This window comes from Trachypithecus francoisi, unplaced genomic scaffold (assembly GCF_009764315.1).
Source record: "Trachypithecus francoisi isolate TF-2019V2 unplaced genomic scaffold, Tfra_2.0 Lachesis_group4, whole genome shotgun sequence".
Taxonomy (NCBI): domain Eukaryota; kingdom Metazoa; phylum Chordata; class Mammalia; order Primates; family Cercopithecidae; genus Trachypithecus; species Trachypithecus francoisi.
Window position 1 is genome coordinate 16700050 of NW_022681469.1, and position 27566 is coordinate 16727615.

The 27566-nt window shown below is 40.4% G+C and overlaps 1 protein-coding gene and 1 long non-coding RNA gene across 3 annotated transcripts in view; one reads left to right on the forward strand and one right to left on the reverse strand.

The window, feature by feature from the left end:
• MGAM2 (maltase-glucoamylase 2 (putative)) overlaps positions 1–27566 on the reverse strand; it is a 104877-nt gene that overhangs the window by 37514 nt on the left and 39797 nt on the right. Inside the window, exons 17-31 of the mRNA XM_033193022.1 lie at positions 25148–25302; positions 24909–24993; positions 23902–23958; positions 22979–23103; positions 22024–22112; positions 21228–21277; positions 18191–18383; positions 16992–17122; positions 15745–15972; positions 13406–13560; positions 12204–12372; positions 11497–11593; positions 10929–11041; positions 10339–10464; positions 7941–8069 (exon numbers count right to left, since the gene is read on the reverse strand). Coding sequence (XP_033048913.1) covers positions 7941–8069; positions 10339–10464; positions 10929–11041; positions 11497–11593; positions 12204–12372; positions 13406–13560; positions 15745–15972; positions 16992–17122; positions 18191–18383; positions 21228–21277; positions 22024–22112; positions 22979–23103; positions 23902–23958; positions 24909–24993; positions 25148–25302 — 1902 coding nt within the window. The remainder of the gene's footprint in view (positions 1–7940; positions 8070–10338; positions 10465–10928; positions 11042–11496; positions 11594–12203; positions 12373–13405; positions 13561–15744; positions 15973–16991; positions 17123–18190; positions 18384–21227; positions 21278–22023; positions 22113–22978; positions 23104–23901; positions 23959–24908; positions 24994–25147; positions 25303–27566) is intronic.
• Positions 13502–22001, forward strand: LOC117072658. Of its 2 annotated transcripts, XR_004432897.1 has the most exons (4): positions 13502–13589; positions 15691–15897; positions 20798–20884; positions 21269–22001. It is a non-coding gene; the product is annotated as an uncharacterized LOC117072658 (long non-coding RNA). The 2 variants fall into 2 exon arrangements; XR_004432896.1 differs by lacking the exon at positions 21269–22001 and having other exon boundaries at positions 20798–21018.

A 27566-nucleotide genomic window follows, 5' to 3' on the forward strand; every position in this document is an offset into this window, starting at 1 on the left:
AGACCCTGTTTCTCTAGCTGTGCAGATGCAAGGTCACTAGACAGACAATCTCAAGTCGTAAAACATGTTGTTCCTTGAAAAGTAAGAAATAATGTAATGCATGTCTTAATTGAATAACTGTCTTTGTTTCTCACTTCTGTAACATGCTTCTCCCTGCAGAGATCTCTCTCTGCCCCACAAAATGCTTAAAAGGTAGCTTGATTCTTTGTTTGGGGCTCAGTCCTTTCGATGTTAATCTGACTGGGTCAGTGCACCTAAATAATTAAATAATTCCTCCTCAACCCCTCGGTCTCTCTGATTCCTTAATTATCCCGCTGCAAGATCTGTGGCTGAGGCTTGAGCAGAGGAGAAGCCCCACTCTCAGAACACTGACGAGAGCGAGGTATGGGCTTGTGTGCTGGTGTGGGAGTTGGGCGTGCCTCCCTCTGCAAGACTGGTCTGGGAAGCATGTAACCTGTTTACCAGCCACAGCCTCTGCCCAAGTGAGCTCCACAGCCCAGAACATCTAACAGACCAACAATCTGGGTGCAAAAGGCTTGGGACAAAACTAGATTGTCAGGGCAGCTACTGGGGCAGACATTGGAAAGGAGACTCAGTCGGGGGAGAGCAAGCTGAGAGGTCCCCAAAGCCAGCTGCTATGCAGAAAATACTGGACCATGGCACTATATCAGCTGCACCCCTACAGCAACACTGCGGTGCCTGAGGATCTTCTGCCCTTGACCCACTGCATCAACAGATCACCCCCAGACATACACCACAACCCACTCCGACTCTGCCAAGTACAGAGGACCAACAGGGAGCTGCAGGTCTCATGGTGACCTGAACTTTGGCTCAGGCTGCCCCTAAGAGGGAAGAGCATAGCCTGTTAGGGATTCCCTTGGGGCTAAGGAAACATAGGCATGACATCAGTGATTAGAGGGGGCTCCCTCAAGTGCCAAAAATCGACTTGACAAGGGGGCTATCTCTGGATCCCCCATCTCCCTCACCCCATAGCACTATTGCAAATGTGCTGAAATATGAAAGAGGCCTGCAGCTGAGTAAGAGGCTATGTTCTGGCCCTTACTCTTAAATACCATCTACTGTATTGTAGCCTAAATTACACCACCAAACAAAATTATTTAGTATACACTGCCTGTGAAACCCAATGCAGGAACTGAGCCACAGATAAAGATCTCTGAAAGAGCCCTGGGCCTCTGAGAGCACCCAGAAATGAAGCCAATCAACTATATTCAACATACACCGCAGTCAAACCCTCAAGGAAAATAAAGACTATAAAGGCAAAAAGCCATATCCAGAAGACAGCAACTTCAAAAAGATAAAGGAACATCTGCCCTCTCAGATGAGAAAGAATCAGCACAAGAACCCTAGCAATTCAAAAAGTCAGGGTATCTTGTGACCACCAAACAATTTTACTAGCTCCCCAGCAACGGTTCCTAACCAGATTGAAGTGGCCTAAGTGACAGATATAGAATTCAAAACCTGGACAACAAGGACACTCAACAAGATTCAGGAGAATGTTGAAACTCAATCCAAAGAAGCCAGTAAAATGATCCAAGAGGTGAAAGATAACAGAGCCATTTTAACTGAATGGCTAAACTGAACTTCCTAAACTCAACTTCTGGAATTAAAACAAAAAATTATAACACAATTGCAAGCATTAACAACAGAATAGACCAAGCTGAGGAAAGAATCTCAGAACTCAAAGACCAGTCCCTGTAAACAACTCAGTCAGAAAAAAAAATTTTTTAAATAATTTTTAAAAATGAACAAAACCTCTGAGAAATATATAATTATGTAAAGAGGCCAAATCTGGCCAGGCGCGGTGGCTCACGCCTGTAATCCCAGCACTTCGGGAGGCCGAGACGGGCGGATCACGAGGTCAGGAGATTGAGACCATCCTGGCTAACACGGTGAAACCCCGTCTCTACTAAAAATACAAAAAATTAGCCGGGCGAGGTGGCGGGCGCCTGTAGTCCCAGCTACTCGGGAGTTGGGAGGCTGAGGCAGGAGAATGGCGTGAACCCAGGAGGCGGAGCTTGCAGTGAGCCGAAATCCCGCCACTGCACTCCAGCCTGGGCAACAGAGCGAGACCCTGTCTCTAAAAAAAAAGCGGCCAAATCTATGACTCTTTCGCATTCCTAAGAGAGAAGGGGAAACAAAAAATTATTTGGAAAGCGTATTTGAAGATATCGTCCATGATAATTTCCCCAATCTTGCTAGAGAGGTCAACATGTGAATTTAAGAAATTCAGAGAATCCCTATGAAATATTATGCAAGATGATCATCCCTAAGACACACTAGGAAAGTGTATAGCCGTAAATGCCTACATCAAGAAGTTAGAAAGATCTCAAATGAACAATCCAACTTCACAACTAGAAGAACGATAAAAACAGGAACAAACTTACCCCAAAGACAGAAGAAAATAAATGATCAAAAGCAAAGCAGAGTTAAACAAAATTAAGATTCAAAAATTCATACAAGAGACCAACAAAAGCAAAAGCTGCTTTTTGGAAAGGATAAACAAGATTATAGGCCACCAGCTAGATTAAGAAAAAAAGAGAGAAGATACAAATAAGTATAATCATAAATGACAAAGATGACATTACAACCAGTCCCACAGATATACAGAATATCCTTAAAGATTTTTATGAACATCTCTATACACACAAACTAGGAAATCTAGAGGAAATGAATAAATTCCTAGAAACACACAACCTCCCAAGATTGAACCAGAAAGGAAATAAAACCATAAAGAGACCAATAATAAATTCTAAAATTGTATCAGCAATAAAAAGCCCAGCAACCATAAAAAAAGTCCTTAACCAAATGAATCCATAGTAAAATCCTACTAAATGTACATAGAGCTGGTACCAATCCTACTGAAATTCCAAAAACTTGAGGAGGGATGCCACCCTAAGTGATTCTACAAAACCAGCATCATCCTGATACCAGTATCTGCCAGAGACAATAAAAAAAGAAAACTTCAGGCTGATATCCCTGATGAACACAGATGCAAAAATCCTCAACAAAAGATTAACAAACCAAACCCAGGAGAACATCAAAAAGTTAACTGACCATGTTCAAGTAGGCTTTTCCCCATAACCCTGGGATGCAAGGTTGGGTCAACATAGGCAAATCAATAAATGTGATTCACTATATAAACAGAATTAAAAACAAAAGCTATATGATAGCTTCAAAAGATGTAGAAAGAGATTTGATAAAATCCAACATTCCTTCATGATAAAACCCTCAAGAAATTAGGCATCAGAGGGAAGTACCTGAAAATAAGAGCTATCTCTGACAAACCCACAGCCAACATCATACTGAATGGGAAAAAGCTGGAGGCATTCTTCTTGAGAACTGAACATGACAAGGATGCCCCCCTCTCATGACTCCTATTTAACATAGTACTGAAAGTCCTTGCCAGAGCAATCAGGCAAGAGAAAAAAACAAAACGCATCCACATAGGAAAAGAAGAAGTCAAACTGTCTCTCTTCACAGATGACATCATTCCATATCTAGAAAACCCTAAACACTTTACCAACAGGCTCCTAGAACTGATAAACAGCTTCGGTAAAGTTTCAAGAAACAAAATTAATGTACAAAAATTAGTAGCATTTCTATACATCAGTAATGTTCAAGCTGAGAAATCTCAAATTAGAAATCTCAAGTTAGAAAGACCTCAAATTAATGATCCAGCTTCACACCTAGAAAAACTATAAAAACAAGAATGTTTTATAGTTCATCAAGAAGGCAATCCCATTTACAACAACAACAGAAAGGATAAAATACCTAGGAATACATCTAACCAAGCAGGTGAAAGACCTTTACAAGAAGTGCAAAACACTGTTGAAGGAAATCAGAGATGACACAAACAAATGAAAAAACATTTCATGCTCACAGACTGGAAGAATTAATATCATTAAAATGGCCACACTTCCCAAAGTAATTCATAGATTCAATGCTATATCTATTAAACTACAAATGTCATTTTTTGCATAATTAGAAAAACTATTCTAACATTCACATGGAAGCAAAAAAGAGCCTGAATAGCCAGAGTAATTCTAAGCAAGAAGAACAAAGCTAGAGATATCACATTACCCAACCTCAAAGTATACTATCAAACACCTACAATTATTATCTGATCTTCAGAAAAATTGACAAAAATGAGTAAGAAGGAAAGAATATTTTATTAATAAATGGTGCTGGGGGCCGGGAGCGGTGGCTCAAGCCTGTAATCCCAGCACTTTGGGAGGCCGAGACGGGCGGATCACGAGGTCAGGAGATCGAGACCATCCTGGCTAATACGGTGAAACCCTGTCTCTACTTAAAAATACAAAAAAAAACTAGCCGGGCGACGAGGCGGGCGCCTGTAGTCCCAGCTACTCGGGAGGCTGAGGCAGGAGAATGGCATAAACCCGGGAGGCGGAGCTTGCAGTGAGCTGAGATCCGGCCACTGCACTCCAGCCTGGGTGCAGAGCAAGACTCCGTCTCAAAAATAAATAAATAAATAAATAAATAAATAAATAAATAAATAAATAAATAAATGGTGCTGGGATAACTGGCTCACCATATGCAAAAAAATGGTACTGGACTCCTACCTTTCACTATATACAAAAATTAACTCAAGATAGATTAAAGACTTAAATATAAGATCTCAAACTACAAAAATCCTAGAAGAAAATCTAGGAAACGTTCTTCTTGACATCAGCCTTGGCAAATAATTTATGGCTAAGTCCTCAAAAGCAATTGCAATGAAAACAAAAATTGACAATGGATCTAATTAAAATAAACAGCTTCTGCACAGCAAGAGAAACTGTCAACAGAGTAACGAGGTAACCTACCAAATGGGAGGAAACATTAGCAAGTTATGAATCTGACAAAGGCCTAAAATCCAGAATATATATGGAACTTAAATCAACAAGTCAAAAACAAACAATCCCATTAAAAAGTAGGCAAAGGACATGAACAGACACTTCTCAAAAGAAAACATACAAGTGGCTAACAAACACATGAAAAAATGCTAAGCATAACTAATACAGAAATGCAAATCAAACCACAATGAGATACTATCTGACTTGAGTCAGAATGGCTTTTGTTGGAAAGTCAAAAAATAGATGTTGGTGGGGCTGTGGAGAAAAGAGAACACTTAACACACTGTTGGTGGGAATGTAAATTAGTTCATCCACAGTGGAAAGCAATTTGGAGATTTCTCAAATAACTAAGAATTGATCTAACATACCACCCAGCAACCCCATTACTAGGTATATACCCTAAGGAAAATAAACTATTCGCTCAAAAATCATATGTACTTAGGCCGGGCGTGGTGGCTCAAGCCTGTAATCCCAGCACTTTGGGAGGCCGAGATGGGCGGATCACAAGGTCAGGAGATCGAGACCATCCTGGCTAACACGGTGAAACCCCGTCTCTACTAAAAATACAAAAAACTAGCCGGGCGAGGTGGCGGGCGCCTGTAGTCCCAGCTACTCGGGAGGCTGAGGCAGGAGAATGGTGTAAACCCGGGAGGCGGAGCTTGCAGTGAGCTGAGATCCGGCCATTGCACTCTAGCCAGGGCAACAGAGCAAGACTCCATCTCAAAAAAACAAACAAACAAAAAAAACATATGTACTTGTATGTTTATCACAGCATTATTCACAAGAGCAGAGACATGAAGTTAACCCAGGAGCCCATCAATGGTAGATTGGATAAAGAAAATATGGTGAATATATACCATGGAATAGTACACAGCCATAAAAAGAACGAAATTATGTTATTTGCAGCAGCATGGATATAGCTGTAGGCTATTATTCTATGTGAATTAATGCAGGAACAGAAATGCAAATACCACATGTTCTCACTTATAAGTGAGAGCTAAGTATTGTGTACACATGGACATAAAGGTGGGAATAAGGGACACCAGAAACTACAAGAGAGGAGAGGGAGAGAGTGGGGCAAGGGTTGATAAACTACCTGTTTGGTACTATGTTCACTACCTGGGTGATGGGTTCCACCATACTCTGATATGGTTTGGGTCTGTCCCCAGCTAAATTTCATCTTGAATTCTCATGTGTTGTAAGAGGGACCTGGTAGGAGGTAATTGAATCATGGGGACAGGTCCTTCCCTGCTGTTCTCATGACAGCAAATAAGTCTCATAAGATCTGATGGTTTTAAAAAGGGGAGTTTCTTTGGGAGGCCGAGACAGGCGGATCACGAGGTCAGGAGATCGAGACCATCCTGGCTAACGCGGTGAAATCCCGTCTCTACTAAAGAATACAAAAAACTAGCCAGGCGAGGTGGCAGGCGCCTGTAGTCCCAGCTACTCCAGAGGCTGAGGCAGGAGAATGGTGTAAACCCAGGAGGCGGAGCTTGCAGTGAGCTGAGATCCGGCCATTGCACTCCAGCCCCGGCGACAGAGCGAGACTCCGTCTCAAAAAATAAAAAATAAAAAAAAAGGGGGAGTTTCCCTGCACAAACTCTCTTCTCTTGTCTGCCACCATGAGAGACATGCCTTTCACCTTCTGCCATGATTGTGAGAACTCTCCAGCCATGTGGAACTGTGAGTCCATTAAACATCTTTCCTTTGTAAATTGCCCAGTCTCAGGTATGTCTTTATTGGCAGCATGAAAATAGACTAATACATACTCCAAACCTCAGCATTACATAATACACACTTGCAACAAACCTATATATGCATATACTGAATCTAAAATAAAAGTTAAAAAAAGTTTAACCCTGAATTATTTAAATAAACAAATAAATAAGATGTTAAAAACCCTTGTAGTAATTTAAATATGACATAAGTGATTTTTTTCCAATGACATAGAAATCTATTTTTACAAAGAGAGTTGAGAAGTAAAAGAATGTATTGGTGTTTCTCCATACAATTCTTGAGAAAAACTTTTGCTAGTGTTTGGAAACAACTCCTGGAGATAAACCAGTTTAATAAGACTTAATCTTCAAGCAGAGAGAGCCAATTTATTGTGTTTCCAGAGTAAAATAGCAATATTCCTCAAAAACATGAAACTTCTTTATTGCCCTCTGTGTCCCAATGTGTCTATCTAAAGTAGCTTCCCCTGTTCACTCCATCCCATACCTGCCCCAATTATTCCCTATAATATTATGCTGTTTCACAATTGTCATATAAATCACTACTGTCTGAAATTATCTTTTCAAATGTTTATTGGCTCTCTCCCTCCATTAGAATAAAAACCTTGTAAACAAAACGGCACTGTCTTGCTAATTTAGACTATGCATGCACCCTCACATATGCACACACAACTTATAGAAGAGTGGTTTTCAAATATTGTGTTCAATAAATACATGAATTAGTAAGTGAACAAAACTCACCAAATAATACTGTAATTTTTTGGAAGCTAGAAGGGAGAATCATTTGCAGGTAATTACCTCTGCATTTATCAAGATGCAGTTTCCTAGTAATAAAATAAATTGGTATTCTGGATCTTAACTCAATTGTAAGTTTAAGAAGAAATGTCACCTGAGCCTTACCATTTCTGAGTGATGATACAACGTAAGAGATTTTTGAACCCCCTGAGGTAAAGATGAGACTAAGATACAGCTATTTTTCCTGAGACATAGCCTGAAACAGTGAGATGCCCTCTTTTTTTCTCTATCTCCAGTGCTTCAGCCCACAGTTGTTCTAACTCTACCAAGAGAACAATAATTATATTCCAGTGACAGTTACGGAAAATAAACTTTATAATGTATCATATTTTAAAAGCCCCTTTTCATTTCTTTCTTTCATTTGCTTTTAAATTAAAAATAATAATTATAGATTCACCACAAGAAGTTGCAAAACAAAAAAAAAGTACAGAGTACAGGAACATTTCTTGTACCCTTCATCCAGTTTCCCACAATGGTGCTATTTTTGAACCATGAATATGGAAACATAAAGTAGGATCTAATCTGTCTCAATACCTACCAAAGTGAGAATAAATCTCATGCCATTTTTCTTCATTTGCTCAATCAGAAGACTGAGGTTTTGAAAGTTGGCACTGAGGGTGAAATCCAGCTTCCGGTTCATGTAATCGATGTCTACATGCTGGACATCCTGCAGAAAGAAGCAGCAAGGCGCTTGGAACCCTGCAGAAGGTGCCCTGCAGGTCACACTAACTGCTCTGCCAGGCCCCTGGTCCTGCTACCTGCCTGCCCCAGTCCAGGCCCCTCTTCATTCCTCATCTCATTACTTCCTTCTGCTGACTTTTCAATTACGTAGATTGAAATTGCTTTCTGATGCCTGCATGCAGTTCACCTGTGCCCATCCTTCTCCTTCTGTTTCCCCAGTTGGAACTCTATCCCCTTTCCTTTCCTCAATTCATGTCTTTCCTACTCTTCAAATCTCCAACTCAGTCTATCAAACAAAGTTCTAATTGAAATGTTCAAGGGTAGAAACTGGGACTTTCCTAGGAAACAAACAGGATTGTATATCTGGTTTTTTCTACAGTAAATACGGCTGATTGAAAACTCTCCATAAACTAGGTACTAAAGGAACATATCTCACAATAATAAGAGCCATAGATGACAAACCTACAGCCAATATCATACTGAATGAGCAAAAGCTGAAAGCATTCCCCTTGAAAACCAGCACAAGACAAGGTTTTCTCTCTCACCACTCCTATTCAGTGTAGCACTGGAAGTTCTGACCAGGGCAATCAGGCAAGAGAAATAAATAAAAGGGCCAGGCACGGTGGCTCATGCCTGTAATCCCAGCACTTTGGGAGGCTGAGGCAGGTGGATCACCTGAGGTCAGGAGTTCGAGACCAGCCTGGCCAACATGGTGAAACCCCGTCTCTACTAAAAATATTTTTAAAAAGTAGCTGAGTGTGGTGGCCCGTGCCTGTAGTCCCAGCTACTCAGGAGGCTGAGGCAGGAGAATCACTTGAACCCAGGAGGTGGAGGTTGCAGTGAGCCGAGATCGCACCACAGCACTCCAGCCTAGGCAGCAGAGGGAGACTCCGTTTCAAAAAAGAGAGAGAAAAACAAAGGGCATTCAGATAGGAAAAGAGGAGGTCAAGCTATTCATATCTGCAGATGACATGATCCTGTATCTAGATACTAGATCTTGTCATATAGACAAGATCCTATATATAAAACTCCATCATCTCAGCCCAAAACTTTCTTAAGCTGATAAGCAACTTCAGCAAAGTCTCAGGATACAAAATCAATGTACAAAAAACTCTACCATTTCTATGCACCACCAACAGTCAAGCCTAGAGCCAAACCACAAATGAACTCCCATTCCTAATTGCCACAAATAAAATACCTAAGAATACAGCTAACCAGGGAGGTGAAAGATCTCTACAAGGAGAACTACAAACCACTGTTCAAAGAAATCAGAGATGACACAAACAAATGGAAAAACGTGCTCATAGATAGGAAGAATCAGTATCGTTAAAATGACCATACTGCCCAGAGCAATTTATAGATTCAATTCTATTCCCATTACCATTGACATTCTTCACAGAACTAGAGAAAATTATTTTAAAATTCATATATGTAACCAAAAATGAGCCCGAATAGCCAAGCAAATCCTAAGCAAAAAGAACAAAGCTGGAGGCATCAGACAATCCCACTTCAAACTATGCTACAGGGCTACAGTAATCAAAACAGCATGATACTGGTACAAGAACAGACACATAAACCAATGGCAAATAATAGAGAACCCAGAAATAAGACCATACACCTACAATTATCTGATCTTCTACAAAACTAACAAAAACAAGCAATGGGGAAAGGACTCCCTATTCAATAAATGTTGCTGGGAAAACTGGCTAGTCATATGTAGAATGGAAACTGAACCCCTTCCTTACACCAACATACAAGAACTACATTATTTTATAGCTTTCTTGAATGTCTAGATCTCTCTATGCAGTACCAACCCAGGTTTCTGCACATGAAACTTACTCAAACCATGATTATTGAATAATAACTAAAGTGGTTAATATTTAGTAAAAAAAAAAAAAAGTTGCTTCTTTTTAGCCCAAAGGGATAGTCCCCAGCATTGCCATATGACCCTAGGTGAAACTTGTTTGGTAAAACAGAGACTTGTGCATAAGCCAAAATTTGGAAAAGAATAAACTAGCATGTTATTAATGTTGATTACTTTGGTAAGGTATATCAATGGATTTTTTTCATCCTGTAATTTTTCTATTTCTAATTTCTGTTTAATAAGTATATAGTACTACAGTATATACAAAGAAAAAAATTCAGCCTGGATGTATCAAGTTATCTTTGATAAGAACATCATAGCACTTCTAATATAAAATTAGCCACAAATTCCTGTAACTGATTACACCTCGGGCTGAGTGAGGGTTTCATACATAGGGAATCTGGGCTGCCACCATTGCATCATACAAACTGGAGATTTCAGCATCATTCTGGTATCCATAGCGACTTAGCTGGAATCCCAAGGCCCAGTATGGAATCATTGCTGGCCGACCGATCAACTAGAATAAAAAGAAAAACGCATCCAGATGAACTTGTTAGGGAAGAAAAAAGGTGGTTGACTTATACTTGAATCAACTAGAGTGTTTCTGCTAAGTACTGTCTAAGAGGCCTCACCCAAGAAAGATAAGAAAGTCCAATAAATGTGGAGCAACTATGGACATGCAGAATGATAGAAACATTGTAATTGGAGTTTTTTTATATTCCAGAGTTTTCATTCTAGGAAACCTGAGATTTGCTGGTTATTACTGATTAGCAATTCTTAGATAGGCTGTTTTGCAAGTGAGGGACACATGGGATATTAATATGGCTTTATAGAACCATAATACTAAAATATGATTTCAGCAAAGGCAGTAATAATCTAGTAGTGACACTCAAGGATCAAAAGAAAAAACTGCCTTATCTCAGTGCTAATAATGTAGTAATAGCATTTGACAATATATTGATGGACAGAATGGCTTCTAACCTCAGTGTATTGCTGAGTTACAAGTTCAGGGGTTGGCCCCAAAACAATGTAGAAGTCCAAAATCCCTCCAGTGGTGCGGTATGTCAGGGCAGGAGTGGGCTGTAATGTCACATCTGTAAGAAAAACAACATACATGAGGCACATCCTTGGAGGAGTAAATCACCCAGATAGAAAACCTGCTCTAAAATTTGCTTTCTTCACACTCTCTGATACCTGCCTTCTCTAGAAAGTCTTCTCTCATTCATTAGAATCAGAGGTGTATTTGCAGGTACCCCAAATGTAATATGCAACCTCAACTACTTTTATCACTCTGTGAATAAGAGCCAAAGTTTCACAGTAAAATAGGCTATGCCAGAGTAGGAGCCATAATTGATCAAAATTCCACGCTTAACACCTGATCCAGAGTTCTTAATAAATCTTGAATAAATAGATGAATAAATGGAAACTCAGTTTATTTGTTCCATTTCTCTTGCTCCCTGAATGCCTCTATTTCTATTGATAATCCAGGTCAAAATAGAGTGGTTACAGCTGTTTCTAGTGGTGCACGGGAGCTGTGCCTCTGCCTTACCCATAGCATTGCTATTTAGCAGGAGCACTCCATGGGCACTACCATCCTCCTCCAGTGCCATGTAGTAAGGGTGGACACCATAGGAATTCTTCTTGTACTGGGAGTCACGAGGGTAATAAACAAAAAGAAAGTTCAAGATATTGTTTTCATACCATAACCCAAACAGCAAACTCTTATTCATCATTAAAGATTCAGCTCAATGTCATGTCCTTTGTTGGACCTTCCTTGACCCTCCCTTCTACTCCAAGTTAAAAGCTGTGTCTTCCCCACTTCATGCCTTCCTCATTTATTATTATTTAATTCAATGATATATTATTACATAATCCAGTGATTCCACTGTGCTATCACTATTTCCACTTCTATTTCTCTCACTAGCCTATAAGCCTCTGGAGAGCAAAGAGAGTGTCTTATTAAATCTGTAGCTAAGCACTTAGCAATGTGCCTGACACATAGAATACATTAAGTAAAAGTTTGTGAGATAAATAAAATTCATAATTGACAGAGGGAAATATATATATATATGTGTGTGTGTATATATATATATATATATGCCTTTTCGGGACAAAAGAATGTGACATGTAGCCTATTACAACTGAGAGCAGAATATAAGAAGAAGTTGATGAGCAAGGTATCAGATATAAGCGTAAGGATTCAAAGAGATTTACATTGAGAGACACTGATTTCTAAACTTATTCCATTGTCCCTACCGCAGGTGGCTCATCGCGAGCAAACATTCCCCATGTGTTCCAGTTCATGTTTCGTCTGAAAGTCGTGTGCTCAGTTTCCCCAAAACCATAGATGTACTGAGAGGGCAGACGCGTAGAAATGGAGAGAAACATGTCATTGAAGGTGAAGCCAGGGAGTTGAGAATCCCAACTGCAACACAAAAGCAGACCACGCTGAGCTGGAGACCACTGGTCAGAGTTACTTGGAATGTGTTTGGAATGTCTAGTTGATTCCAAAGCCTCCTTAATTATTGCAGGTTCAAATACTGTGACATGACCCAGAGGTCATAACAATGGCCCTGACTCAGGACCAAAGTTCCATGTTCACATTTCTGTTCTGTGGTTTGTCAGACTGAGATCTCCTTTTCTGGATCCTTGAGAGCAAGGGCCGTGACTCATTCTTCTATTTATTTCAAGTTCTCAGTGTCTGGCTTATCAGCTTGAGTAAATATATAAATAAACAAATAGGGTTTAAGCAAACTTTGCAATAGAAAAATGTGAAACTCTTAGAAGAACTTCTCTTGAGTTGGTCAAAGGACTTCTTACCAAAGAGGGCAACAGAGAGGAAATCACTCGCATAGCCAAAGAGAAAAGACATACACAGGAAGGCAAAGGTGCACACACAGGTGACAGCTTCTACTGGGACAGGGAACCTCGCCCCAGGCAAAATCCAGACCTTCACTTCATTCTATTCAGCAGCAGGACAAGAGATGGGAGATGACAATTCCTTTTATGCTTAACATTGTGAAAAGGCTTGAAGGCTTCTGTGTCCACAGAAGCAAACATTACAAGAAGTTATTTCTTTCTCCTTTTTAACATTTGCCCCTCTCTCCTGCCTCTTATTATTTCTTAATGAGACATAATATGGAACTCATTTGTATCTTAGGTTATCTGCTGTACTTATTAAATAGAGTTTTCTGTTCTACTTAAGAACAATAAGTAGAACATGTATTTTTCTTTCTCTGAAATCAAACAATACTTCATTTCTTTAAACTTTGATTATTTTTGTTAACAACTAACCAAAAACAAAGTACCCATTAAAGCATGGGAGAAATAGATATACTCTAACAAATGCACACATATTTCCACAGGGTCTCTGAGATTAATATTTCACTTGAATTAATTGTAACTACTGTAATTAAATCTAGAACTACTCTAATTAGAACCAAATAAATAGTGCTTACATCACAGTGCTGGAGTTTTTGCGTTGGATCTGGATTCCAAAAGGATTGTTCTGAATCCTGACATCATACAGACGGTTTTCAGGGTCACCAACTGGTTGGGGAGGAGTGTTCAGTGGTACTGGAACCTCGTACCTTTTATTAGTGGGGTCATAGATCTGGCAAGAAGAGAGAAGAAAACTTTCTGGTAGGGTCTCAGACCTAAAACCCCTCATGCCACCCCATATAATTCAGTTTCCACGTTTTTGACCAGTTTGCACTGTATCAGTAGGCATCAAACATCCCCAAGCAAATGGATGTGAGGCCTGCCCGCCCACTGTGCCCCACACAGATGCTGAAGTTCAAAAATGCCTCAGTAAAACCCATTCAAAGCCAAGGAGGGCTCTTCCTCTAAAGAACTTGTGGTAGAAGGGGATAGAATTTCATGAATAGAATGTGTGTGTATATGTTTGTAAGTGCGTGGCATGCAGACATGTATGTGCATAGAACTGTGTAAATTTGTATGTGTGTATGCATGTTAGGAATTAGAGAATTGAGTTTTCATGTGGACTCTGAGATCTCCTTACTGTTTGAGCTTCCAGATGTTGCACAGCTTTCCCATTCCTAAAGTTTCTTTTCTGTATCCACCCCTTGTTCCTACTTACCTAACAGGAGTGACATGTGGGAAGAATAAAAGGAATGAAAAATGTTATGCAAGGACAAGGAGTATCACCATTATGAGTGACTATCCTCTTCCTCATATTATTAGCCCCACATTTGTGCTTAGGTGAAGGTTTTCTTTTTTCTTTCTTTCTTTCTTTTTATTATTATTATTTTTAGATGGATTCTCACTCTGTCGCCAGGCTGGAGTGCAGTGGTGCGATCTTGGCTCACTGCAATCTCCACCTCCTGGGTTCAAGTGATTCCCCTGCTTCAGCCTCCTGAGTAGCTAGAACTACAGGCATGCACCACCACACCTGGCTAATTTTTTGTATTTTAGTAGAGACAGGGTTTCTCCATGTTGGCCAGGATGGTCTTGATCTACTGACCTCATGATCACACACAGGTGGATCACACCTGCACATTGGTTAAATAAAATATTATTAAAATTAATTTCACTTTTCAAATATATATTTAAAAATGTGTCTACTGGAAAATATGTGTGGTTCACACTGTATTTCCAGTAGACATATGTTTTAAGTGCGCATAGCAGTAGGTCTCAAAGTTTGGTCTCTTGACCTACAGCACCAGCCTCACCTGGGAGCTTGTTAGAAATACAGATTCTCGAGGCCAGGCGTGGTGGCTCACACCTGTAATCCTGGCACTTTGGGAGGCCAAGCGGGTGGATCACCTGAGGTCAGGAGTTCGAGACCAGCCTGGCCAACATGGTGAAACCCCATCTCTACTAAAAATACAAAAAATTAGCTGGGCGTGGATGCAGGTGCCTGTAATCCCAGCTACTTGGAAGGCTGAAGCAGAAGAATCGCTTGAATCTGGGAGGCAGAGGTTGTAGTGAGCCGAGATTGCGCCACTATACTCTAGCCCGGGCAACAAGAGCGAAACTCCATTTCCAAAAAAAGAAAAAGAAAAAAAAATTCAAATTCTCAGGCTAGGCCCCAGCCTAGGTCTACTGAATTGGAAACCCTAGGGGTGAGGGCCGGAAATCTGGGTTTTAAAATGATTTGAAGGTGATTCTGATGCATGCTGCAATTTGAGAATTACTGCTAGAGAAAATAATTCTAATATTGCAATTAAGTTAATGCCTCTCATTTGAGTTTGCCACAAAGCAGATGCATTTTTCTCAGGGCTAAAGGATGATTCTTTGATGATGTTTGTGACCTAGAATGCTCATCATTATAGGGAATTCATGGTCCTTACAGATCTAAGGTCACATCCTGGCTCTACCATCTACTTTATGACATTTACCTCTCTCCAGGCCTTAGTTCCCACATCTGTAACATGAAGGATTTGGATAAAAAGCTGTTTTGGCCAGGCACAGTGGCTCATGCCTGTAACCCCAGCACAGTGGGAGGTGGAGGGAGGTGAATTGCTTGAGGTCAGACATTTGAGACCAGAAACATGGCAAAATCCTGTCTCTACAAAAAAATACAAAAATTAGCCAGGTGTGTAGGTGCACACCTATAGTCCTGGCTACTTGGGAGGCTGAGGTGGGAAGATGGCTTGAGCCAGGGAGGTGGAGGTTACAGATTGTACCCCCTGCACTCCAGCCTGGGTGACAGTGGGAGATCCTGTCTTGAAAAGAAAAAAAAAAAATGTTTTAATTGTTTCAATGGCTTCTATCCATACAGAATCGTAAGTTAAAACTCCATATTGAGAACCAGAATCTGCAACATGGGCCTTACCTTGACCTGCAGCATGGTTGCTGTGTGATAGATCACGCTGAGGCGGAGGAGGCTGATCTGTGCAGAGACAGAATCAGAGGCAGCAGCAGCAGCAGCAGCAGCTGACTCAGAGGCCATCAGGAGGGAAAGGTTTGCAGTAATGCTAGTGCTCAGGTACTGAATGTCACTAGAAGCATAATTAGGGATGGTGTCATAGTAACAGGTGGGCACTCCAGGAGTAGATGTGTCCTGGAACAACAGGAGAAAGTCTTGCTCAGCCTCTGATACAACACTGAGGCTGTCATTCCTGAAGAAGTTGGTTAACACAGACTAAGTCTCTGATACCGTGTCCACGGTTATGGATTGAATTGTGTCCCCCAAAATAGATGTTAAGTCCTAACCCCTGATACCTGTAAATGTGACTATTTGGAAGTAGGGTTTCTGCCATGAACAAATTAAGATGAGGTCATTGGGACAGGCCCTGATCTGGTATTACTGGCATCTTTATTAATAACAAAATTTGGACACAGAAATAGATATGTACACATGTGACTATGAAGACAGAGAATGGGGTGATGCATCTACAAGCGAAGAAATACCCCCAAAGTCCTCAGAAGGGACCAGCTCCACTGACACCATGATCCTACTTCTAGACTCCAGAATTTTGAGGGAATAAATTCCTGTCTTTCTATGCCACTCAGTTTGTGGTACTCTGTTATGGCAGCCCTAGCAAATGCACACACCCATTTTTTAAACACACACATTGACCTATAATGAGTGAACAGTGACAGAGCGGCAGAAAGTTTGATCTGGAGACAGAAGCCTCCAGGCAGGGTTCTACTCCCCGGGTCCTTATTGCCTCCCATGTAATCTAGAGGAAATCACTTGTTCTTTCTAGTTTCCATTTTCTCTATTGTTCAAATAGAGAGGAACAGCCTGACCTTATGCTTCCTGATTGTGTTCTGCAATAGACAAAACAAGATTGGTTAAAATATGCAATGTAAAATGCATACCCAATGTATATTATTATGCTTAAAGTTGGGTTTTTAATGATATGGTTGGAGTGGCAATGAAAATGGCAATAAATTTCTTCTGATCTAGGATATCTGGGGAAAATACTGATGACCTATTTTGTAGAGTTGGCAAAAGGCATGTTGCACAGTGTCCTGGTTTTCTTCAAGCCACAGACATTTGAAAAGTGTTTTCTAGGTACCTAATTACTTGTGGGACAGTTTTTACAACTTCCTAATCTGTTTCTGGTCATTTACCTCCCAAAGACACCCCCGCTGCCGACAACTCTCCTCAGAGGCTGTTGGATCGTCAGGGTAGCAGTTGAACTTCTCCAGGTCACTGACAGGAAGATTCCACCTAATAGAGAATTCTTGTCCCAGTACCAGTCCTTGGAGATCATGATGGTTACCACCTGGGGAAAGAGACGTCACAGTGACAAAGGAAGGGAGAGAAAGGCACCCAGAAAGAGTTCTTGGCTGCAAGTCTGGAAGTCAGGACAAGGGGATCTATTCCTTCCTCCAAAACCATTTTGTCATGAGATACTTGGAACTTGGATGATTCCTGGACTTTCTCACTTCATGGAGTCATTGTGGAAGTGTTGGATGGGAAGAGTTTTCATCATGCTCATGAGTGCAGATCACAGGCAGGACTGTCATTGTTAGGCTTACTGTCCTCTGGGTGTGATGCTTATCAATTTAATAAAAGTAGTAATAACAACAACAGCTAAACTTTATGGAGCATTCACACAAGCCAAGCACTGTGATAACCACTTAATAAGCATGATCTCCATTAATCCTAGAGAGCAGTTCCATGCTGTCAATGTTATGACTATCTCCATTTTACAGAACAGAAAACTAAGATACAGAGACATCTAATACCCTAAGAGCTGAGATTGGAGCCCCATTCTGCCTAACTCTAAAAATCAAACTCTTACCTTATGCTATATGTCTTGTCAACATGGAAAGGGCTGATCTAAGAAATAATGAATTTCCCAGACCTTGAAATATTCAACTAACAATGTAAGGGAATCATTCAATAAGAGCAAAACTGGATTTCTCCTTGTGTTACTCCACTCACATTTTATTAGTGGCATGCAAATAGCCTAAAACAGTAAGGACAAATATCAACTGTTTCTCAAAGAGATTCTCCCTTCAATGAGAGGATAAATGTGTAAATACCATTACACAATCTATTCACTATGTCACAGCTGGGATCAGAGTGTCTCATTTTTCGTGTGCCCAGAGAAGAACTTCCTTCTCTCAGGGTTCCAACTCCCACTATCTTCTACAGAGCCCTGATACAAACAAAGCAGAGAGGTCCTTCTTTAGCATGCACATGTTTCTCCTGCATCCTCCCTGTGATATGTTGGACCTCCCAGCAAGTCAGTTGTGTCTGATTGCCCACAGTTAAAAGCAAAGTAGGGCCGGCTGTCAGAGCCAGGGGTTCTGGAAAGGACCCTGCAGAATGGAAGGATCTCTTACCTTTGTGGAAGCATTGTAGGCAACGCTTGGACTGGAGGTGGCGACATTATTCAGTAAGATAGTAAAATTAGCTGGCTGTTTGTCCATTCCCAAGATTGTGATTTCTGTAAACATGAGGTTGTCAGTGTCCGTATAATTATTATTTATAATCTTTGCTTGTAGATGGTTCTGGGAGGGGGAAAAAAAGTCAGATTAGAAACCAGGTACTTCAGACTCTTATTATCCCTAAATACCAGTCAATGTCTCATTTTCTGAGATCCAAGCTGTTTCCTTTTCTCTGCAGTTTCAAATGTTGCTGGGTCATCATCTCTAGGGAACTCGTTCACTCAGACTCTTATCAATCTTAAATTTTTAAGTAATATTTCATCTTCCTTTTGGTTTGCTGGTTCTCTACTGATTCTATTACTCAGAAAATTTGTCCCTGACACTGTAGAATTTTCAAGCAGACAAGATAGGTACTCACACCGTAAACAAAAAGATACGAGACTCGTTGGCACACAAAGATAAAGACATACACATATACACCAAAAGGGTCCAAGTAAGTTTTCCTTTTATTTTACTAATAACGATGATAAGAGCTAAGAGTATTTGAGTGTGTATTATGTGCCAGGCCCTATGCTAAGCATTTTACATGTACTATTTCATTCCGTTTTCACAGTAGACTATGAGGTTGAAGCTATAATTACCCTGATTTTTCAGATGAGGAAACTGAAGCACAGAAAATTAAATAACTTATTTAGGAAACAAAGGTGACACAGTTGAGCTATGACAAAGAAGAAGGTAGAAATTAAGACCGAAGAAAAAAGTGGCAGTTTGATAATTTAAAAAAATTAGAAGTCCCATACATATATGCCCAAATGATTTTTTACAAAGACAGATTTTCCAACAAAGATGTTGGGGCAACTGGACATACACAGGCAAAAGGTTGAACTCCAACCTAAATCTTACATGTTATGTAAAAATTAACTGAAAATAGATCACAGACTTAAAAGTAAAAGGTAAGACTATATTTTTTTAAAATGGGAGATAATATTCAGAATCTAAGACTTGGCAAAGAGATCTTAAACTTGACATCAAAAAGCATAATCTATAAGGAAAAGAATGATAAATTAGATTCATCAAAATTAAAAATGTAAATAGATGGTAAATAGACATATGAAAAGATGTTCAACATCATTAGCCATCAGAGAAATACAAATTGAAAACACAATGAGCTATAACTACATATCAATCAGAAAAGCCTTAAAAAAATAGTGACAACATCAGATGTTGACCATGATGCAAATAAATTAGATTACTCAAATGTTGCTGGTGGAAGTGTAAAATGGCACAGGCATTTTGGAAAACAGTTTGGAAGATTATTATAAAACTAAACATGCACTACCATAAGACCCAGCAACTGCACTCTTAGGCACTTATTACAGAGAAATAAAAACTTATGGCCAGGCACGGTGGCTCACGCCTGTAATCCCAGCACTTTGGGAAGCCGAGGCAGGTGGATCATGAGGTCAGGAGTTTGAGACCAGCCTGACCAACATGGTGAAACCTCGTCTCTACCAAAAACAGAAAAATTAGCCAGGCGTGGTGGCATGTGCCTGTAATCCCAGCTACTCAGGAGGCTGAGGTAGGAGAATCTCTTGAACCCAGAGGCAGAGGTTGCACTGGGCTGAGATCGTGCCATTGCACTCCAGCCTGGGTGACACAGTGAGACTCCATCTCAAAGCAAAACAAAACAAAACAAAAAAAACTTATGTTCACACCAAAACCTATACATGAGTGTTAGTAGCAATTTTAATTTACTTGTAGCAGTTCACAACTGGAGCCAACTCAGACACTCTTTAGCAAGTGAATGATTTTTAAAAGGTGGTACATCCATAACTTGGAACACTACTCAGCAATAAAATGGAACAAGCCGTTGTCACACACAACTTGGATGGGTTTTGAGGGAACTATGCTGAATGAAAAAAGCAATCCCAAAGGTTGCAAACTGTTTAATTCTCTTTACAGATAAAGGATAGGATAAAAGTATAGGATAAAAGTATAGAAATGGCGAACAGATGATTGGTTGCCAAGAGCTGAGGAGGGATAGGGAGAGGAAGCAAGTGGACATGCTATTGAAGGGCAGCAGGAGAGATCTTTGTGCTAATGAAATGTTCTGTATCTCAACAGCATCAATGCTGGCATTCTGGTTGTGAAATTGTGCTATAGGTTTATAAGATGCTACCATGGGAGAAACTGGGCAAAGGAGTATATGGGAACTCTGTGCTAGTTCTTACAATTGCATGGGGATCTTTAATTATTTCAAAATAAAAAAGTTACTTTAAGATATATATTATATCTTATATATATAATATATATATTCTATATCTCAAAGTAGATCCATTTTTATAGATATAGATGTAGATACATATATATATATTTAAAAGAAAGGAGAAATAAGAGAGAGAGAGAGACCGCCTCAAAAGAAAGTTCTGCCTATACATGAACAGGCTTCTAAGAAAACCACGTCAGAATTCCCTCATTTTCTGCTAGCCTTGCTGCTTTTTATTCCTCAGAGGCAAATGATGTTCTGTATCTTCCAGACTTTGAAAGTCACTGCTTGATACCTGTGCCAAAGGCCGAGTTTTACCTGCTACGAAGGAGAGCTGTTATGGAAGAACCTTAAAAAGGTGCTACACTACTCACTAACCCACCCACACCTCATATACACTTGCAAACGTCAAAAAAGGCACATCTTGGAAGCCAGCACCCATCACATAAAACTCAAAGGCAATCATTTTTTTTTTTTTTCCGGGAAAAAACAGTTCTGCACAGAACTCATACCGCTTTTGTAGCAGCTTATAAGCCTGACACACATTAAACACTTTCATGTTCATTTGATTCCTTTTCGGAATCGTGACAGTAAAACCCTGTCTCTGTTGCACATAACCATGTGTCTATATTAAACTACAAATTCAAAGAGCCATCACAGTAAGGAACATACGCTGTGTGTTCCTCGAAAAAAGTACTTACAGAGGTAACAGAGAAATCATATAGAATATACTTCTTTTCAGTTACAGCATCTAAAAAAGAAAGAGGGGCACCCGTTACTATGAGAAGCCATGCAGCTGGGGAGTCCTGCTCTTCTCTTCATTTCATCTGGAATTCCTTTACCAACCATCTAGTTCTGCTCATCTGAGTTCTGTGCATTTTTTCTTTTTCAAACTTCTGCAAATATTTCCTGGACCATTTTCTCTAAATTCACATGTCAGTCTGTGGCACCATTTCACTGGCATGTAAAACATTTTGATTTGCATTATAGTTATCTACAAATGCATTGTATCTAACCTGCTGGATCATGAGTTCCTCAAGGTCAACACAATACATACTAATTCCATGTAGGACAGGATTTTTATATAATCACATAAGCTCATGTGAGGTGTTTACATGGAAACCTTACAGTGAAAAGACACACTATACAAATCGGATATTTCTTCCACAAACCAAAGCAGTATTTTCCAAAGCTATTAAAAAAGTGTATTATCTGTTATTAATAATAATGTCCAAGAAAGAGAATAATTAAGCTAAATGCAATAATGTCAGTTGCTTTGGTAGAGTCAATAACACGTAATTTGTGCATTTGAAGTCTATTTTAATGCATTGTGCTTGGCTAATGGAATTTTCAGAATGGATTTTAACCCATTGATTCTAAGCTACAGATGTAAACGACAGTGCTAGTAGGACTAGTGCCATATTGGGCAGCCTGTGATGTCTAATTTTCAGGGAGAACCACAGTGATCCACAGGAGTGGTGTCTTGAGAAAGTCTACCTTTAGATACACCGTCATCCCAGTACAGCTCCCCCTTTGCTTCTCTCTTATAGTCCAAGGCAATGATGAGTCCCAGGGAATTCCTCCGGCTGTAAAAGAGTAGTTCCCAGTTTCAGCAAATGTAGGTAAGATGGAACTATGTGAAACCAGCCGCCTTCATGCCCCAGAGACAGATAATCCAAGAGTCTATACCAGAAACTAAGTAGATGTTGATATTGGGTGGACACATAGGAGCTGGGTGTGGGCAGGCAGCAGGGACTGATAGTGAGTGGACATAAAGGGAAGGGTGGATAGAGGCAGTTCTTACTGAAAACTGTTTGGGCTGCAATACATAATATCAACAATTAGCCTTGTTAGGTGCTTAGCATGTGCCAGGCACTCTTCTAAGTGTCCCACACACATTATTATTTATATTAATTCATTTAACCCTCATAATAACTCTACAAAGTTAAACTATCATCATCTACAGTTTACCAATAATAAAAAGAAGCACAGAGAAGTAAGTTGCCCAAGGTAAACACAGCCAGTATGTAGCCCAAACCAAGGCTTGAACCCAGGTTCTGTAGAATCTGAGCTCTTGACCCCCAAACAATGTTGACTTCCACGTGATAACTTTTATCTCCTATTTAGCTCAAATTCTCTGACACAGTAAGGAATATACCTAAGGACAGTTTCTGGCCATAGGGAAATCCTCCTCAGTGATTATTTTGACTAGTTCTATAACCTGATTCAATCCCAAAGTGAAGGACTCTGCAGATGTCCTTAGTAGACTACCATCTACTAAATAAGGACTAAGATGCCAATTTTGGATCCGCTTTGAAAGGAGTGGGGGATGATTACTGATGGGTGACTTACCCCTTGGCTCATCCACAAAAATCCCTATTTGTCTTTCTCATAATGCCCTGCTCCATTAGAGCACCAGAATAGTCATACCTTAGAAGAGTGAGGAGCTTACCTGGCTTCTGTGGTTGTGTTCGGCTTTTGAGTGGGAAACACGTAGCCCCCTCGCAGATGAAGTCCTATCTTATCACCTGGGAGAAGCATATTCACCAGCTGCTTCCTCCATGGGATAGCCACTCCCTAATCAGCAACAAAAACAACAGATCAGGTAATAAGTTGTTTCAGCTAGGAGGGGCCTTAGATATCATGTCGTTCAGTTGACATATCTTAAAGAAGAGACAAACAGAGACCCCCAAAATGAAGTGACTTGCTGAAAGCATATGGGCTGAAAGCATAGAGGGCAGAGCTGACATTCCAACCCCCTTTATTTATTTACATTACATCAAGCTGTCCTTCCACACCTGGGCTTCAGTTTCTAGGCTATCACAGCCAAATAGCCAAATGGCAAAGCCTAGTCCTGATAGCTACACAGTATCCAGGTTGATATAATGAATTTCCATAAACTTACTCCAGTTATTCAAATTATTTCGTCGTACATTTGGAAAGGCCTTCTGCTATGGTCTGAATGCCGGTGTACCTCCAAAATTTATATGTTGAAACTTAATACCCAGAGTGATAGTATTAAGGGGTGAGGCCTTTTGTGATATGATTAAGTCATGAGGGAGGAGCAAGGAGGTGCCATCAATGAAGCAGAGAGTGCCTTCACCAGACATGGAATCTGCCAGCACCTCGATCTTGGACTTTCCAGCCTCCAGAAAAGTGAGCAATAAATTCGTGTCGTTTATAAATTACCCATTGTAAGGTGTTTTGTTGCGCCATCCTGAACCAACTAAGATGCATTTCTCACAGAAAAAGGACCACAATCAACTAACTATAAATCTTGCACTATTATTCTATGGCAAGCTTCCAAGACTGCTGCTTTAGAATTGACCTCTGCTAGAGGCAGGTCTCTGAGCCATCTGGGGCTGCCTTACTTACTGTCTCATAGTCATACCAGGTGGCATCAGGTATGTATGCTTTCACTTCGTCCACACCCTAGGTAAACAATGAGTAGCATTAGCATACCCCACTCTACAGTTTACAAAATACCTCCAAGCATCATTGCACATGCTTATCTGAACAATCCTGAGAGATGGTTGAGATCATCCCATTCTACAAAGGAAAACACAGACACTTAAAGGTTGAGCAATTTACCCAAAGCAGAATGTAGCTAAAAATGATTTGTTTTGCTCAACGCTGCTGCACTTTCTAAGAGAAGCAGAGAACATCCATTCACTGAGTTAGTCACATAATTTGACAGTTGGGAGGACAGTGAGCCAGCCAGGCCCCAGGGAAGTCTCCCAGCAGAGCTACTGGTTGGTTAGCAGGACCTGTCATCAGATGGTGTGGCTAAAACACCAGTTCAAAGGGCCTTTGATATGGGTACATTGGCGATATTTCATGTTTACAAGCGGATCAGCATAATCCTTCTGATCCTTGCCCCACACTTTGCCACTCACCCCTGCTTCCAATCACACTTAATAGGATACACATGGTCCTTCATAGTTGGACTTCAGAGCATCACCTTCCCTTTGCCCAGCACTCCTCTCTCCCTCCCTTCTCGTCTCCACAGGTATTCTCTCTTCACAGCCCAGCCTAACCCAATCCAAGAGCACACTCGCTCTGGACAAAGGAAAATACAGACAGATGTTCAGCACACACACCCCAAAGTATTTAAAGCCATTGTCAATGCTGCAGCCATATGCCTAAGGACTTAGGCTTTAATTTTAAGGCAATTTTGCAACATGAAAATTGTTTTGTTTGGTGGGGCAGTAGGACCAAGATTACTAGTTTTTTAAAAATTTCCAAACTTTCATGATCTCTCTCATTTATATTCATATTTTGATATAAATGCAGTCACAGATACTCAGGAACCAACTTATCCAGCTATAGAACCATCAGGACAAGTGCAATACCCCCTTTCATTGTTTAGATTATAAACATACTTCATATAAAACCGGCGTGATGAGGAGTCCAGGTCCCCATAAGAACTGCTCATGCACATCCCACGTGGCTGAGTCCTGGTAGAACCTAGTAAAGAGGTAGCACAGTGAAGGCAGGTGAAGTCTCCAAAACAGGACAACAGCACATTATGTAACAAGATCCTAACTAAGCTTGCTACCACAAACAAAGTCAAGTGAAACTACAAATCAGAAAGGGAGTCTTTGAGAATCAGGAAACTCACTCATGTACAAGGGGCCTTGCTACCGTCTCTCCCCGGGTGTGAGCACGGTAGAAAAGGGTATAGAGATAGGGCAGCAAGGTGTAGCGGATGTTCAGATAATGTCTGGAGGAACTCAGCAGCAGGGAATCAGCACCAAAGGCAGCAGGATCCTGGTCCTAGGAGAAAATGGGAAGGAAGGGCTGAATATTTCTTTCCATCGTAGTTCAGAAGTTCTCTTACAATAAGAAGCTTTCCCAGATGAAAGTAGCCACTTCCTCCAACTTGGAGAACATCAAAGCATTTCTAGAACTGAAAAGATACTGATCCTACTCCTTCATTTTATGCATGAGAAAACAATATCAAGGATTATATGACTTTCCCAATGGAGAATTGCAAGCAAGTGGCAGAGTTTAAATTTGGTTGTCTATCGGCCGGGTGTGGTGGCTCACGCCTGTAATCCCGGCACTTTGGGAGTCTGAGGCAGGTAGATCACAAGGTCAGGAGATGCAGACCATCCTGGCCAACATGGTGAAACCCTGTCTCTACTAAAAATACAAAAATTAGCTGGGTGTGGTGGCCCATGCCTGTAATCCCAGCTACTTGGGAGGCTGAGGCAGGAGAATCGCTTGATCCAGGGAGTAGGAGGTTGCCGTGAGCTGAGATCGCACCACTGCACACAGCCTGGCAACAGAACGAGACTGTCTAAAAAAAAAAAAAAAGTTGATGTCTGTCTTCTGAGGGCAGTTTGCAGCATCCCCAGAGCAAAATGGAAGCCCCACAGAGGTTGCCATGGAGATAAAGTGGGACCTGCTCCCTCCAGGGTTATTCCAATTATTTTATGTGTTGAGGTTTCTCATAATATTTTATCTGGAAAATAATATAAGCTGTATAACTACTAAAGAGAAAACTCCATTGCCTTATAAGCCACATTGCCTGCCACCATGGTCTGTAATCCACCATTTCCTTTCCATGTGCTTGTATGAATTTTCATTGTAACATTTTATGTCCAGTTTTATCTGTAATGTTTCCACCATCCACATTTGTTTTATTTTCCCTGTTCCAAAGACTAGTGACCGCTATTTGTTCCTTGACATACATTGTACAAATAAATTATGAAGATGTTTTTTAGCAGATTTTATCCAAGAGTAAAAAAATAACCCTTTAGAAGAAAAATCTAATTTTCCTTGGACCCAGGGATGGAAATTTTCCATCAATGGTCGGCATTCGTTTTGTTCATTTCCCAAGTAATTTGGAAGATGCGCAAGATATACACGTCATCTTTTGACTTGTCATCCTATACTGTGTCACTGAGAATGAGTTTTGGATAAAGTTACCCGAACTTTTTTTTTCTTTTGCTCCCTAAGAGGCCCATTTCTCCCCTCTAAATAGAATGATTCCATCAGATCACTTTATGCACCCAGTGTAAGGCTCATGAAAACTCTGAGGCCAAATATTAAACAGAATAACACTCCACAGCCTCCATCACTCTGGTTGTCAACTGAGAAAGTCCAGAGTTGTGCTGCCCACTATGGTGGCCACGAACCACATGAAGCTACTGAACGCTTGAACTGTGTTTATTGAGACTGAGGAAGTAAACTTTACATTTTATTTGATGATAGTTACTTTAAATATAAATCTTAAAACTGAATCAATGTAATTTTTTTTCCCATTAAACCAACTTTATTGCTTTGGTAGAAAAGCATTTTACTTCAACTGCATACAAAAAATTTTAGCATACAAATTGAGATATGCTACAAGTGTAAAATGCATGCCAAATTTTGAAGACCGAGTAGAATGAAAAGGATATAAAATAGCTCATTAATAATATTTTGTGTTAAACACAGGTTGAAATGATAATGCTATACAATACACACACACACACACACATATATATACACATATTGAGCTATATAAAGTATTTTTAAAATAATGTCCCTGTTTCTTTGTACTTTTTTTTTTTGAGACAGAATTTTGCTCTTGTTGCCCAGGCTGGAGTGCGATGGCGTGATCCTGGCACACCGCAACCTCTGCCTCCCGGATTCAAGAGATACTCCTGCCTCAGCCTCCCGAGTAGCTGGAATTACAGGCATACACCGCCACACCCGGCTAATTTTGTATTTTTAGTAGAGACAGGGTTTCTCCATATTGGTCAGGCTGGTCTGAAACTTCTGACCTCAGGTGATCCTCCCACCTTGGCTTCCCAATGTGCTGAGGTTACAGGTGTGAGCCACCGCGCCAGGCCTCTTTGTATTTTTTAAGTTTAAACTGACATATGTGACTGTCCTTATAATTTTATTGAATAGAGCTAGTTTAGTCAAAAGAAAACATGTGTTTAAACCTAGCTTCTGGGTTATCTGGGTGCCCCCATCTATGTAAGTCTTCCAGGACACGGCTGCATGAAGAGCACCCACCCACCTGCTCCCAGCCACTTGCTTAGACA